Genomic DNA, 17,042 nt, shown 5'->3' on the forward strand with positions numbered 1-17,042 from the left:
AACACGGCATGGTTGGGTCTGGCTCAGCTACGAGAGAGAAAGGATATGAATCTGTTAGGATAAGCATCTCTTGTGCTATTCTAATGCCACCTGCCAAGAACCACTTAGAAATCACACTCTGTCTCCTTATGTTTCTGCTTAGAAACTAAAGCCCCAAGTCGAGCCCTAAGTGCATCGCCAAAGCTTAATGCCAAAATACACGTAAGAAACATCTTTCCACCGGTATCAACATGGGAGGTAAAAGACGCTTGAAATTATATCCACTAAGCCTGTAACCATGCTTAATTTTGTGAAGCATTATGTGTTTCCTCCGTCTTAACTGAGGGGAGTTTCTCTGAGAGGACATTTTGGAAAACTATGTACACTTGTGGAGCAAGACATCATAGGGAAATAATCAAAGAAAAGAGATCGAGGAGAATAGATCTGCTGTGCAAGGGCCTCAGGGACCTGCCAGGCAGATGGATGAAGCGCCCTCCGCTCCCCACTTCCCAAAGAAGAGCCCAGCGACAATTTAAAGGGATGTTTCTCCAAGCCAACTATATTTTCAGAAATCACGGGAACTGCTGTATTAGGCAGCACTAACCTTTTGCATATGAACCTCTGGTCTTATAAGGAAATGCATATCAAAGTTTCTATGAATTGGTTCCTTTGTCATGAGGAGTAAGAGGTCTTTCTTATCACTCTATTTTAATACTGTTGTCAGTGTGGACGGTTTCAAGTTCCTCACGCTTATATTTCAAACAGAATCAGACCAGAAGCCCAGAACCTGGCAATTTCCTTAATTCTTATGGGAGGCCATAAAGCTACTTTTGTAATGATGTAAAACGCAACATCTGTTCTGGATTCTAATTCATAAAATATTATTCCTATATAGGCATCAGCATATTTCTGCAGATTATAAGGTGAGACTGAGCAAAAGAGAGAGGCGATTGAACGCTTCCAAAGCAGGTTCTCAAAACAACACAGACAAGAAACCAGCCAGGCATGCAGTGCTGTTCTAAAACCCTGGCTTTGCTGAAATCCAGCCCACAGTATTCGGAGCCAGGCATACGTTGAAAAATACATACCTTCTGCAAGGTGTTGTTTTATTTAAATGGATGGCCTTGATAATACCATTGTAAGTATTTAATACCGGGCTCCTCCCTCTTGCCCCCAAATACCTTCTCTGCCAGAGTCTTCCCTCAACCGGAAGATCAAAATGGCCACGAAGCAATTAAGACCCGGCCCTGCAGAAGCACATCAGAACTGAGTCTTGTCTTACTGTTCCAACGTTATCTACGATTATCATTTGGTCCCAGTGTGTCCTTGTTATCTGGTGAAATTCAATTAAACTTTTCCTGGTTGATTTCCAGTTAGGAAGTAAATGCTTTCTTCCGTTCTAATAGGGCAGGTATTGGACTAATGGGGACAGTATGCTAATGTCATGCAGAACATTATAATTTACAGCCGTTGCGTGTGTGACTTGGAACATTATCTGAGTCTCACGTCTCAATTGAAATGCCAGTAATTTAGCCGGATGGTAGTGGCGTATGCCTTTAGTCCCAGCACTCAGGAGGCAGAGGCAGGTGGATCCATGTGAGTTTGAGGCCAGCCTGGTCTACAATGCTAGTCCAATACAGCCAAGGCTACGCAGAGAAACTCTGTCTCAAAACACCAAAAAAAAAAAAAGAAAACGAAAGAAAGAAAGGAACCTCAATAATTTATAAATGTTATCATAAACATGTGATGGAGCATAAGTTTGTAAGACATGACCTGGCTATAGGCAAGTGCCAGAAAATGCTAGGTGCTCCGTTCCATAGCCTCTGCTATCAGGATTCTTCGGCAAATGATTTCAACAACATAGACATTGACATTTGATGGTATCAACCGAATATTACCATTTAAAAACAACAAACAATACCGTGTTCTGCTTAGCAGTCTTGAAAGTGTATTTGAAGCATGCCTCTCCCACTGTCTTTCGCTTCCTGAATTTTACATGTTATACATAAAACAACTTTCACGTTAAAGTTTCTGCTATGAACAGGGAGCTTTTCTTTTTTCTTTAAGAATGGCAAATGGTATCTTATGGCTTGAATAGAGCCATGAAACCAAAGTATGGACATGTTTTCATCCAGCCTGGCTACATGACAATGAGAGACTAGGCCTGGCTCTCCCTGCCACCATCTGGATCTGGGCTGCATGAAGCAGTGTCCACGCTGCCTTCAACCCAAACTCTAAAGAAGTAAACAATTTTCAGACAAAAACATTCCCGCATTGCCACGTCAACCTAACACAAGTGTGGGAAGAATTTTACAGTTTTAGAAGGTTTTACAGTTAGGATGGAAGCCTTCCCAGGCTATTCACTTGTTTTAAAGTTTAATTAAGGGCTGACTACAGAAGATGCGCAAAGCAGAGCACTGAACAGCTCCTGAGAGTTAGAAAATAAAGCTCGTACGTGTGTCCACAGTATCCAAGGCTAAGGCTTAAGGCTGGCGGACAGCACACTTCAGGCTCAATGAAAAGTGCTGGCCTACATAATTCAAATGTTACTCTTTTTGTGCAATGCTGCATAGGAAAGATAATGAGACAATACAATATATTACATTATCCTACAGAAGTTATCAACAAAAAGGCTTTGTTCTACAGTGAGAAGTTGTGGCCTCTTTAAAAAACTGAGTTATGTCATGTAAACAGGTTTTTGTTTTAGTCCAGTGTGGGACATAGGGCTGACTCAGACTGTCCATAGGAGCAGACTATTTGTGTCTTGCGCACTCTGACAGGGGCATGATTCTGCCAGCTGAAGGTAGTTTAATTGTGGGGACTCTAGAGAGGGTATAAAAAAATCTACAGCCCAAAGAAAAAGGTGTGGCTGCTCCCCCACTGGTTCCTGCTCTTGCTGTCACATGGTTAGAGGCAAGAAACAGTTGGAGATACCCTGAGGAGAGGCAGATTGGACTTGCCTCAAGGAACACAAGGCTCCTAACCAGCAGGAAGTAGTCTAAGGTCTCAGTCCCCCCCCCACCTCCGCTCTAACCTTTTATCTCTCCTACCTGGTGTCCAAGTATTGGAAGGGATTGGGGCGGAGAAGGGTGGTAGAAATAAGAACCCAAATAGAGTAGCGAAAACAGATATGCCAACATTGTTCTGTTTCCCCAAGTCTCTAAAAATATGAGAAACTCATAAAGGAATATCACAAAGCACCAGTGATAAGTAATATGAACTGTTTTTAAAAGAAGTCTTTGGAATGAATGGTGAAAAACCCAAATACGGTCTCTTCGCTGAGGTTTCTTCTAACTAAACACAAGATTTTTAGCAGATAGGAAACAGTGAATCCCATCCTTTTTTTAAAAAAGCTAATTAAAAACATCATTTTAATGTGTTTACTTTGTAGGGTAACCAAGTACAACTCATTTTACCACAAAATAATAGCTTTTCTGTATATTGCTATACATTCCTCCAGTTCTAATATAAAACACTCTTGGCACGGTACAAAAAATTATACAGAGTGTTCGTTGGGCAAACATTTACAGCCACATCCACTTAATATTTCAATTGCAACTGGAAATGAAAACATTTCACTTGTTTTTGTGTATGAAGTTTCCAAACTTTTGCATAAATCCTCGGAACTTGTTTTCATTGGGGTTGTACGAGTGATAAGCTGCACCCTTGTAATTCAGCATCGGGCTGGGGCTGGACCTGCCATAGCCGCCGCCGCCCACAGCTGTGGATTTGACTTCCGGGCGGTTGACGCGTGTGTTTGTAATGCTGCTTGCTGGCTGGATAGAGCTCTCGATCTTACAAAAGGGCTCGAATCGACTGTAAACACGCTGATTGGTTGAATGAGATCGCAGAAGCTCACTGGGCTTTAGCACCGGAGAAGAGGTTGGCCGCCTTTCAGGGGCCATGGCTGCGCCCATCTCCTTTGAATCCCGGTACTGGATCTGCTCCGTGTTAAATCTTGGGGCAGAGGCGTTTCCGGCTCTCTCTGAAAGCCTCCTCTCGACAGGACTCGGAGAAGGCGCTGTTCTCCTGCTTTCCTCTGCTTGGGAATTTATCCCGGGACATGTGCTAACTGCTAAGGATTCCTTGCTCTTGTGGATGCTGCCTTGAGAATTTGAGGAGGAGGAACGCTTTCCTCTGGGTGATGAGTCAACTCTGGGTTCGGATTTTTTCGGCTTTTGATTCTCTTCACCCTCAGAAACCAAAGTGTCTGAGCTGCTACACATTCGGTAAAATGCGGACCCCTTGTTTTTTGATAGGTTGTCTCTCTTCTCTGGGGTGAGACTAAGCAAGGACCTTAATTTCTGAGACCCCTTTTTCAAAAAACTTGGGGAGCCTTTGGCTTCCTTCTTGGAAGTAACTTCTTTGTTGGGCTCCTCTTTGTTCACATCCAACAAAGCAGCGATGGACATAGATTTGGTGGCCGAGCCACTGGGAAGGTCTCTCTTGACCACCTCGCCTTCGTCTTCGTCTGTGCTGTGGGTCACATTGTGCATGCTTTTAGAACTCTTCAGCACGTCTTCCTTGGGTTTCTCTGGTTGCCGAATTCGATTTCTGGTCAGGGTACTATATACATAATTCTTGGCATTTCCGTGGTCTAAATTGACCTTTGAGTGGTCAAAGGACGGGAAACTTCGCCTTTTGAGCATATTCTCGCTTTGCTGGTTTTTTATGTTCATCTCCTTCTTTCCACACAGGTTTGTATATATACAATTGTTTAATTCTGTTCGGCCATTTGTTGTTTGGTTTAAGATTGCTGGTTGCTTTTCAGGAATCTGCAAGCTGTGCGTTTTTGGTGCCTCTGACTGTGTTGGGAGCTTGGGCATCGATTCAGGCTCATTTTTTTCTGCCAAGGACAGCGCCTTTGTGGAGCTATCTGGGGCTCCCTTGGGTGTATCACTTCCCTGGGAACCGATGATGGTGGAATTTGAGGAGCCAGTTGTACAGCTGTTGACTTCTTTTTGTTCAGGCAAAGTCGGTTTAAACACGAAAGAGGACCGAAACCTCGAATGAGTGTAGAGCGCATTGGCTTTCACGTTCTCAGGATTATCATAGCCTTCGAATCTGTCACCCAGGGTGGAGCCATTCGAATCAGGTGGGCCTTCTGAATTATCGTTTAAGTACGATTCAATTCTCCAACTCCGCAGGAAAGACTTCGTGGTGTTCTCCAGAGTTGGCATCCGTTGCTGTAAAAAGCGGATGTGATTATCTGTCCCATTAAATGACCTGCGCACATTGGAATTCCTTTCCGCAAGATGTGTCGTTTTTCTCTGTGCAAGCCGATCAGCGAAACTCTGCGCAGGCATGTTTTGCTGGCTTGCCTGGCCTCCCCGTAATGAGGACGCCACACTGAGACTGTCTGAAGGCCTTCTCCAGTGCCCGGGAGCGTTATTGGGTCGATTCAGGGCTCTGCTGAGCAGCAGGTATGGTGTGCTTTCTGGCTGTTCCCCAGCATAACTATGTCTTTTCCAGTTTTCATTGATGTGACTGGGTTGAAAATGACGTATTGAGTTTGGACCATTGAAGTTGGGGACAAAAAGAGGCTTGTATCCATGATTTCTTAGGCTCTGTTTGTCATGTTCCTTCACGGCATATATTCCTCTGCCTTTGAAGAAACCAGGATCTAGTTTATGGATTTGGTCTTGTCTACCAAAAAGGTTTCTCTGGCTGGAAACGGAGGCTAACGAAGAAACGGATCGCTGGTAAAAGCCGTTCTCCCAGAGGGCTTTGCCTGGCGTCACCCGGACAGATTCTTCCTGAGCAAAGCAGCTTGGGACACAGGACCTGGCATAGAGTGTTCGAAATTCTTCATCAAATAACTCCACAAGGTGTCCTGTTATTATCTGAACCATGCTGAGATGAGCTTTTTCAAATGACCACATATAGCTGAAAACAAAAGGAGACACAAGTCAGGTAAGAGATTAATAACACTATCATATAGGCTCTGAAAGTGTCATTTAAATGATTTGCTTGTTTTTTTTTTTTTTTTTTTTTGCTTAGCATCTTTAGAATATTTTAATAACTGTATGCTTATAATGAACACACACATCTTAATCGATAAAGCAACTCGACTTGTGGTTTTTAAAGCCCATTCAAAAATTTTCATACTACATTCCACAAGCTGAAAGAAAATGATTGTATATTTTGCATCTACATCTGCCAAGAAATTATGGAGCTAAAAATGACAGTATAATTCACATATTCCAACCCAGCAGGGTGTGGAGAAAGCCAGTATTAGAGCGAAACATGAGAGACTTCGCTGGCCTCTGCAAAGCTGTAGCCAAAAGGTGCTGGGTCGGCTTCCCTCGTGTCCACATGGAAGACACGGATAGCATCAGGTTGGCAATGCTCTCACACGTCATGATGCACACACAGAAGCTCGGGAGAAGCATGCAGTTTGAGCTTCAGTTCCTTCAGACTCTCATCTCTGTGAGTTATTCAGTGTAATTTGAGATGCAGAGAGCTATAAATAGATCAGTTGGGGGACACTGGTGGATGAGCCCCACTGTACTCAGTCCACACAGGATTACAATGCTCCTGATAAAATATGCTATTAAAATGCCAATCAGGATCTCTGAGTACAGTACACAACTTCTGTACATTAAAGTTTGTAATGGTCTCACAGCATTTTATATAACTTTCAAGCCCTTTCCTACCTAGTTTTGAATGAGAGGAATCTTGAAATTTCATACTAATTTTTGAATTTAACTTTTGAACTTCTAAATTAAATAGAAAGAGTCACCGACTGGAAAAAATAAATAGTTAATATTATTTATATCAAAAAATGACACAATGGAGTTTATTTAAAAAACAAAGTGAGACGCTCTTTATACTGAATATTTATATATTCTGTAATATTTATATACGGAAATATAGATATAGTAATATTTATATAAGGAAAATAAATACAAATATAAACATTTCTTAAATGTGCTGAATAAAACTTAATAAAATATCACAAGTGAGACTCTCGAATTTGAGAATTTGTCATTCTGATATGCTCAAAATCTGTGTGTTACTTTTCATGAATTCATGGCACAAGAAGCCTATTTCTTAGGTACCCTTTACGTGAATGTGTGGGCCAGCAGGATGACATAAAAGAAATGAAATGGATATCAATGGTTAAAGAAAATGCCTGGGCAATCAGTCAGAAGTGGGGAAATAAAAAATAAATTAATTAATTAATAAAGAATTTCTTTTCAGTCAAACTGAAGCTATGAATAAGGCAATGTTGGCAACAGTAAGCAATGAATAAATGTTAAATTAGCAGGTGTGCAGAACTCCCCAGGGACAGTGGGAGCCATAAGATAGGAGCAGGCAGTTTGGAAGCAACACAATGAAAAGGAGAGGAAGCAGAAACTGTCAGAGTTTATTCAGTCAGTCAGAGAGACAGACAGATGGACAGATGGACACACAGACACAGACAGACAGACAGACAGACACACACACACAGTATACTTATCTGGAGTAAAGAAGTGGTATGAGGGACTTGTGAAGTGCGTAGGTAGGTGTGAAAGCTAAGCAGAAAGTTTGGTTGATTCAGATTTGTTCCCAAATTTAGATATATTGTAAGAGAAAGAAATGTTTGGTTATTACTTTTCTAGTGACTGTAGCACACACTAGAAAGATCAGGGATTGGATTTACTATAAAGAGTAAAGCATTGGAATAAAGCACAACTCCAAAGGTTATGGAGTAAAGTAAGCTCCAGTAGTTGAGTTTAGGAAACTGAGAATATAGGACAACCGGAAAAAGTTTCCTTTAGGATGCTACCATAAAATCGCAAGTTACAGTTGAGTGTTTCAAAGGTGAATCTGAATGGAGCAACAAGGCACTTGGAGAGTGTGAGAAGGGATTCCTGTGCCTCTCTGTCACGTGAAGAGAACTGTATCATCTACAAGGTATAGGCTATAGACCTGTCCTGTCAGTACTGAGCTCCTCTGTGTCTGTAGAGTCAATGTCTGGTGTTGCAACATGAACCAGCCTCAGCAGACTTCTATGTCCAATTCGAGAACTTTCATCTCACATTATTCTTCCCCAGGTCTGTCTTTGTTTTGGTCAGATCTGAGACAGTGACTCAAAGAGAGTTTTAAGCAATCCGCCCACACAAAGCTCTTTCTACCTCCATCTTATTTACGTCACTCTTTCAAGCATCCCTTTAGTGGTCCAGACAACGTGAGGAGTCAGCTTTGAACATTCTGGTTCTCAGAACCAACAGAAATAAACAGGTTCTGCCAACATTGATAGCAAAATTCCCACAATTCTATGTCACCCAAATCATTATGTCATAAGCCAATTTGAATCTTAGCTTCTTCATGTCCTTATTTGTCAACTGACACAGCACAGAAGTCATCTTTACAAAATAAAGATTGGGTCCTGTCATAGTCCAGTAGAAAACTTTCTGATTTACCTAAAATAAAATTCAAATCCTTACCTGGCCTTAGAAAATGCTTTTCTATGCTTTTATCCTAGCCTGGGCTTAGGCTCTTCAAGCCACAACCTCTTGAATGCTAGGGTTACAAGTGAGTACCACCACAGCCAGCTTGCTTTTTTGATTCTTCCTGGGTAGCTTACCCCTTGCCTAAGCTCTTCAACCATGTATTTTTTTCCCTTCTGTCTCTGGATCTTTGTAGCTGTTCATTCCTGGTATTACAGTTTTCCCTCTATCCTGGATCTTTGTAGCTTTTCGTTCCTGATGATACCGCTCTCCCTCTATCCTGGATCTTTGTAGTTGTTCTTTCCTGGTAATATGGTTCTCCCTCTGAATTGCTGACTCATCTCCTTTTAGAAATTTGCAACCATTGTATCCAGAGTGTTTATCTGACCGTTTATTACCTAGTTCCCTAGATTCTTCCAACATCTCCTATTAATAACTGATGTTTCTTTGTATTCCTTAATTTTATTAATCATTTCCTCTGTCATTAAAGTAAAATTCATCTCAGGGACCCCATATAGCTTGCTGAGATCTTTATATCCAGGTATGGTACCCTGAACATACTTAAATATTTGATAACTAGTGATAAAATAAAGGTATTATTGTTTTTAAAGTTAAAAGAACCCCTAAAAGTCTGAAATGCTTATATTGGCAGAAAATATGTAAGGTTCAATTAAATCTGTTATTACACACATTGGTTTCCTTTTCTTTCTTATACACTGTATCAAAGACAGCCATTGTGACAAGCAAGGCCACAGATGAAAACCAAAACACAACAAAAATCATGACAAAGAACCTAAACTTGTGGTGAAGTGGGACTGTATCAGAGGATGTTTGTATAAGTCCAGTGCCAATAATAGTGAACCATTTAAGCCTAGGAAGTAGCATACCATACTTAATTTCAGGTGGCAGGACATGCTTGCAAACCATAGTGCTTTGGAGGTTGAGGCAGAAGGATTTCCATGAAGTCCAGGACAGCCTGGATTACAAATTAAAATCCTGTCTCAAAAAACAACAAAACAGAAAGTATGTATAGGACACAAGAACAGAAGAGTGAAGAGAATCAAGACATTACAAATAAATAAATAAATAAAAATGTCAACAAAACAAAAGAAACCAGAGAGGAGAAAGGAGTCCCAGCTTGCCCTGAAAACAGCAATGCAAAGGCAACTTCTTGCTAAGAATTTCTCCTACTCTCCAACCAAAACACATAAATGGAAGGAATGGATTAAAAACTCCAGACCCAAGCTGAGAACAAAAGAGCAGAAAAGGAGCACCTTGAAAGTGATGCCTAGGATAATGACAAGAAAGCATCATGGCATCATAAAAAAAGCAGACTTTAAAGTCTGAAAAGTTATGAAAGAGAAGCATCATATAATGATAAAAGGGTTAAGTTTAGTTTATCAAAAAGATAATGCTTGTTAAAAATCTCAATAGCCATCCTACTGAGACTCTAGGTAAGATAAATATAGGAGATGAGGAAATAGAAGGACCCAGAGGGTCCTAGAAACCTACAAGAAGAACATCGTGATGAGTCGATCGGGGTCCAGAGGGGTCTGTTCAAACTATTGTGCAAACCAAGGACAATACAAGTAGTAAACATCGAACCCCTACTCTGATCTAGCCAATGGACAGGACATTCTCCACAGTTATGTGGAGAGCAGGGACTGACTTTGACATGAGCTCTGGTGCTCCATATTTGATCACCTCCCCTTGGTGGGGAGGCCTGGTGGCATTCAAAGAAAGGATAGGCAGGCTACCAAGAAGAGAGTTGATAGCCTATGACCATATAGTGGGGGGAGGAGGTCCCCCTTGGTCATAGACCTAGGGGAGGGGAGTAGGGTGAAAGCGGGAGAGAGGGAGGAATGGTAGGATACAAGCGATGGGATAACAATTGAGTTGTAATCTGAATAAATTAATAAAGAAGGAAAAAATCTCAATAGCACTCATTCATAATCAATGAGTAAATATCATTAATAACAATTGTATTTATGCACCATGTCTTTGACATATATTAGGCAAACTGTGATGAAATTGAAAGAGTAACTAAAATATAATAGTAGCTACTTTCAATAATGGATTTATAAATAGACAGTTGAAAAACACTATGGAAGAACAGGTCATGATAGAAACATTCAGGACATCTGGGAAAGAAGAATACACATTCTTCTCAATGTCCATAAAATTCCTAGGATAGACCATTTTAAAACCAAAGACAAGAAAAGGAAGATTGCAATTATCAAACATCCTTTTCTGATTGCAGTGGAGGGACATCAACAGAATGAGAGAAATTAGAAAAATTCTATCTCATGCTGAGCTATAAATAAGTAACTCAGAAAGAGACAGAGAAAGAAAAACAAAGACAAATGGGATTTAGGCACCAGAAATATGGACTATACTTGGAATTGAGCCTGTGCTCCTGGCTTAGACCTTGCTAGCCTGCATTGCATATAACACATTGTCCATAACTGAGCACTTGGAAAAGTCACTTATGTGATGTAAAATATGTGCGATCAACTGTAAAACAAGAGGAATGCATAGAAGAGAAGGATATGGGGGGGGGGGGACAATCAGTCAAGCAAACAACAAACAAACAAACAAAAATTAACTGAGCCTGCTGTAAGGGCCTGAGGAGTCAGAAACAGGCTGACAGCTAGGGTGACTTCTGGGCCAATGAGAAAGTGAAGGAAAGTGAAACAACTTCACCAAAGCTCAGTTTTGAACCAGTTTCAATAATGCAAAGCTGGACTTCTATATGTGGACAAATTCGTGGCAATACTGTACTGCAAGAATGGCGACAAGAAAGGACAAGTTAGCACGGGCAGATGGGAAATACACCTCAGTCATCATAATGAAACAGTGAGAGCTAATCACAGAAATCCATGAACTGGGAAAAGCAGTCTAGGAGATTATTTAAGAGACTGGAGTCAGCATCTGAAGACCCAGATGTGAGAACTGAGTCACTGCTTCTGGAGGCCAGGGCCAAGGGCAACCAAAGATAGAGAGCAACCACCATGCTCTGAACTGTGTGCCTTTTATATTATTTACCTTTTAAAAATATACAAAGATATTTACTTGGGTTAAAAACACTTCGCATCCCCCTAACCAGATGCCAAAAGTGACTAATGAAGCTGGATTTCTAGCAGTGAGGTTGAAAAAAAATGAAGGCTTTGGGATTTGAGTAGCAAAAGTATATTGGTTGTAGCATGGATTTCAAATGTGACCATCTTCATGCCTGATTGAAAATGGCACCTTGGAGACACCAGAATTAGTAAAACTCTTGTAAATTTTACAGAGGCAATATTTTAAAAATAGAAGGTTACAATAATTCTTTTTCAGTGGAACTTAGAGGCTGAGCAGGCAGACCTCAAGTTGCAAGTCCTGCCTATAACAAATTTAAAAAAATCCACTCAGCGTTTAATTTATGTAAAACCCTTATAAATATCTTCAAAATATCCCTTATAATTTCAGTGGGGATACAAAACTCAAAATATCATTTTTGTTGACTAAAACATGATTTCATCAGGATACAGCAAACTCTGCATTTGCTGGATAAGCCTTCGTAATGTGAGCTGTCGCACATCCATAGCTGTGGTGACTACAGGGTTCAGGCAGGCATCTGTACAAGTGATGAGACTTTAGAGCTCAGTGGCTTCCAGGCCAGGGGGAGGGTACCAATTAAAGAAGACATTTTAAGTGGGTGTAGTGGTACCACCTGTAATCTCAACATTGGCCAGGAAAGATCTAGAATAGTGGGAATTAAAGGACAGCTTGGACTACGTAGCTGCTCACAGACAATCTGAGCTAAAGAACTAAAGAAAAGAAGGAAGAGAGGAAAGGAGACAATGGAAGTCGACAAAAAGAAAAAGAAAAAGATGACAAATACAAGAGTACCCACTCAGTCAGGAGGACAGGAAAGGTGGCGTAGTATTGATCATCTAGGGGGCCTGAGTTTGGTTAAGCATGAGGTGAACAAGAGCAACAAGAACAAACAAGCTAAAGTGGTTGGAGAGGGAAGGGGGGAGGGGCAAGAGGAGGGGGTAAGGGGGAGAGGGAGGGGCAAGGGGGAGGGGGCACAGGGGAGACCATGCAGCTTCAATCATAATCAAAGTACTACAGGAAACTAAAGAATGCTGAGAGCGGGAGAATAGCTTTCCCAAGGGAAGAGCACACCAATTGGTTTTACCCAATTTCAGCTCTAAAACACAAATAGAAGTTACATTATATTCACTGAGCAGGTTGCATTTATGTCCTGAGGAATGTATATGTATGTGTGTGTGTGAGTGTGTGTGTGTGTATGTACAACAATTAATTTTTTAAAAAGAAGGCATGAATTTGAAAGGAAGCAAGGAATGGTGTGTGTGAGAGGAGAAAGGGAGGAAGGGGAAATGTTGTAATTTTATGATAATCTTTAAAAATAAAACAAATAAAATCATTTACGGAGATAAATAGGAACGGCAAGGAGTGACGATGGGGAGGGTAAGGGTGAAGAGAGGAAACATTCAGTGCACAACACAGACTTGAATGCTCTGTGTCAATAAGAAATGATAGAAAGAAAACAAAAGGCAGAAGGGACAATGACTTGTAACTGTTAAGTATTAAGAGAAGTGTATTTAAAATGGTCTTGAAATAATACAGAGAATGGAATTGCTAGCAAAAGGTTTAGATGAACTGTAATATTCTCAGCTCCTGGAAATTTCATATATTTCTCCACTCCTCCCTGTGGTCTGATGTTGGGGTACTTTTGTTTTTTTATCCATATGAAATTAAGTAGCCCAGCTCCAGTCATTACAACATTTAACTATCAACTCATAGTGGCAGCAGCACACGAGATAAATTCGGCATTGAATATAATATTACACATCAAGTCAAAGAATAAAAACAGAAAGAGTAATTGTGCTGTGCTTAAATAAGAAACGCCTTGTGTAAGTTAAGTAATCTCAATCTTAATTAAAGATTCAATTAAAAACCCTCTAAAACTAAGTGCGTCTCAACAAATATATACATATATAAATAAGACTTTAAAATGACTCATTAATTTCAAGTCTAGTTGTAATTTCTGGTCTTAACAAGTTTTCATTTGGAACTCCAGACAGTTTTAAAGGAGGGAGGGAAGGAGAAAGGGAGTCTGGGAAGAGGGGCTCCCTGAACCTACAGCAAACACAAGCAGAAAATTAACAAAAAAGTCTTAAAATAATAGTTAACATTACTGTTTGGGAGATGTAATTACACAGTAATGCCATGTAGTGTGATCCATGATCGTGCTAATTTTTTATAAACAAAGGAAAGTGCAAGTTGAGCCTCTTGCTCAAGACATCAAGGTATTATTTCCTTGTGGATAGTTAAATTTATCAAAGGGCAATGGCTCCACTATACTAGCCTGCTCGCATCTGCAGCTTCCTACAGTCCTCCCCATGTCGTCTGTGACAAGTTATAGTGTCTCAGTGTCCTGGGCTTTAGAAGCACTTGTTGGAGATTTTATTTGCCTGTTGATACGAATTTACCATGTACCACACTCAGGAATAATGGTTTACTGGACATTATTGCGCAATGTATACACCGAGACTGGGTTGCAGATCTGACTTTCTCAGACACTGAACAATCCTGCAAGAAGATCTCCTAGTGGGCTCTTCAAAGTGCTGAACAACTGGGTTTTTAAAATCATTGTTCTGTTTCTATAGGTGTCTAATATGTAATTTTTATTTTATTCATTTATTTATGTTGTGTATGTGTATGTGCACATGCATGTGTGTGTATGTATGTATGTATGTATGTATGTATGTGCCCATGTGTGTGTATGTGTGTGCCACAGTATATATATGGATGCCAGAGGATAAATAGTGAGTATTGGTTCTCACCTTCTACCAGGGGGTATTAGGGATTAAACTCAAAGCATTGTGTTTAGTAATCAACACCTTTACATGCCAAGTCATCACTTTAGCTCTTATTTTGGTAATTGGGACTGGATCGTGCTCTAATCTTAGCTGAACTTGAATTTGCTATGTATACCAGGCAGGCACTGAACTTGTGGCAATCCTCCTGCATGCTGAGATTATAGGCATGTACTGCCAATACTGGTTTAAATGACTGTTTCTAAATTCACATTACGTATTACCTTTGCAAGAGTTAATCCACTTTTGCCATTATAGAGTTCCAAAGCACCTTACATGTTAGCCAACTCCATCAATGTTCTGGCGAAGAAACTGAAGCCAAGTTCCAGGATTGCCCAGAGTCACACGAGCAGCGCAAGTGCCATGAAGATGTTAGCAAAGTCCAAATCTCCATGCTATAGATTCTCAATCATTTTTCAATTTTTAAAAAGGATTCTTAAAGAATTATAATTATGTGTATTTAGCTGTGTGGGTTTTATAAATGTGAGTACAGTTATAGAAAAGGACAAAGAAAGCTCGATCCCCCAGGGCTGGAGTTAATGGTAGTTGTGAGTCCTGGAACCAAACTCGGGTCCTCTGTAAAAATAAAAAGTTCTCTGAACTGCTGAGTATCTCTGGAGCCTCTTTTTTCCCTTTATTTTTAAAATACAGCTAAGTTGATTGTGCTAAATTCTCAAAATAATAACTTATTTCAGTGGGTGGAAACGCTTAATACAAACCCCATATTCTTACCTGTAAGAACCGTACATCACCTTCTGGCAGTCAACTAACAAAAATTTCTGTTCCATTTTCCCATGGAATTTTGCTCCTGTTTTTGAAAGATAATCTTGGCCTTTTACTGTCCGTACTCGAATGTTCTACAATTATATGTAAACATAAAGTAAAATTATATCTAGAAGCGAGACACTTTGGAAAGTAAATAAATTACAATCAAAACACACATCAAAAAACACTTATGTGAAACAAAGTTTAAACACATAAATATTCATAAAATAAAAACTGCAAACATTTCCCTAAAACTAAATACCCAAGAAAAGAACCATTTCAAAAATACATTTAACACAGCTTAAGTGGATATATGTTTTCTCTTTACACAGAATGATTTCATGAATGATATTAGATTTCACTACGAGGAAATCTTTCAGATTATAATAGCATGAAAACCCTTCTGTGAGTCAAAAGTAACTGACAACACTATGTCAAATGTTTCGGCAAAGCAACACATGCTAAACTATGGAGTCACTTGCCAGAGGTTTGAAAGTTGTATATGTGAAACAGATCTCTAACTATTCCTCATGGCAAAACCAATTCACAAGACTGCAGAGGCATCTTCACATCCCAGAACAAACAATTCTTCCAGTCATTGCTCTCTTGTCATTATTTTGTCATCTTTTAAAAATATATTTTATTAATTTATTCATATTACATCTCAATGGTTATCCCATCCCTTGTATCCTCCCATTCCTCCCTCCCTCCCATTTTTCCCTTACTCCCCTCCCCTATGACTGTGACTAAGGGGGACCTCTTCCCCCTGTAAAATATTTTTGATTAATTTATCTTAACAAGACTCAGATTTGACTAGAATGAAAATGGTAATCAAAAGTACTTGAGGAAAAAAAGTTGATTTCTTACCCTGAGACGTTGAATTTGACAGCCTTGTTTTTCAGTCATAGTCAGAAAATGATTAAAATTGGACTCATCAAGTAAAATGTATACAGATATCCCTCTCGTTGATGCCTCTACTATTTCTTTAAATATATCCACATCAGTAAATATGTCCATCACTATAGCAACCACCTGTTAAAGACAAAGACATAAGGCAGTTTTAGAAAGGTAATAAACATTGAGAAACTAGTTTCAGTAGAAATCAAAGAAAAAGAAAGCAATTAAATATATTAAATAGAAATGCATAAATGCATGTGTCACTTTAAAAATACATGATAATAAATACAAATAAAATAATGCATTTCTATAACTAGACAATCTTCATTATCAGTTTAGGTTCATGGGAATCTACATCTCAGTCAAATCTGCAATTAAAGAGAAATCCTAATATGGTCTCCAGAGCTGTTTATAAACCTAACATAGTAAAGAAGTTTATAAATTTTTCTTAGAAGGCATCCAGTAAAAGGTGGATTGTAGAAACTGTAAGAATGAAGGATGGGCGAAGAGGAAGGGAGGGTGGGGCCAGGTGCAAAGGAGGGAGGGGGGCTACGATCAGGATGTAAAGTGAATTAATTAATTAATTAAAATAGATAAACTGAAAAAAAATGAAGGTGCTGGTGGGATGACTGATGAAAGAAAGAGAGACACTGCAGGATAAATTTATGCTTTCTCAATGAAAATGGTGAAGGGCTGGAAGAGATGCGTATCTAGAAAAGGACAGAAGTCAGAGATGAAGGGGATGCCGGGGCGTGGAGAACAGAGCACCGTATCTATGCACTTAACACCACCCACACAGACGGAGTTAGCAAAAATTAACAAGAGCAACAAAACCAAGAAGAAACGGGGCAATATGACAAAGCAAGAAAGTCCCTAAAAACCAGGCTACTAACTTGGAGGCATCTGGACTAATTTTGAGGGGGAGGGCAGATGCTCAGAAGAGCTGAGAGTGGAATCAAGTCTGAAGAAAGAGAAAAATCACTGAATTGACTTAGCACTGACAGTGCCAAACATACATACTTACAACTTACAATGTGACAGTCACTAAGAAAAAGTCCTCATCCTTGCACATCTTGCA

The 17,042-nt window shown here is 39.8% G+C and overlaps 1 protein-coding gene across 1 annotated transcript in view; it reads right to left on the reverse strand.

Annotated features, from left to right (window-relative positions):
- Positions 1 to 3,368: 3,368 nt before the first annotated feature.
- The window catches only part of Fam83b (family with sequence similarity 83 member B), a 46,345-nt gene continuing 32,671 nt past the window's right edge, over positions 3,369 to 17,042 (reverse strand). The window contains exons 2-4 of the mRNA XM_051140527.1: positions 15,935 to 16,099; positions 15,035 to 15,159; positions 3,369 to 5,865 (exon numbers count right to left, since the gene is read on the reverse strand). Of these exons, the coding sequence (XP_050996484.1) occupies positions 3,555 to 5,865; positions 15,035 to 15,159; positions 15,935 to 16,099 (2,601 nt within the window). The 3' untranslated portion in view covers positions 3,369 to 3,554. The remainder of the gene's footprint in view (positions 5,866 to 15,034; positions 15,160 to 15,934; positions 16,100 to 17,042) is intronic.

The sequence above is a fragment of the Acomys russatus genome, chromosome 32 (assembly GCF_903995435.1).
Source record: "Acomys russatus chromosome 32, mAcoRus1.1, whole genome shotgun sequence".
NCBI classification, from domain to species: Eukaryota; Metazoa; Chordata; class Mammalia; order Rodentia; family Muridae; genus Acomys; species Acomys russatus.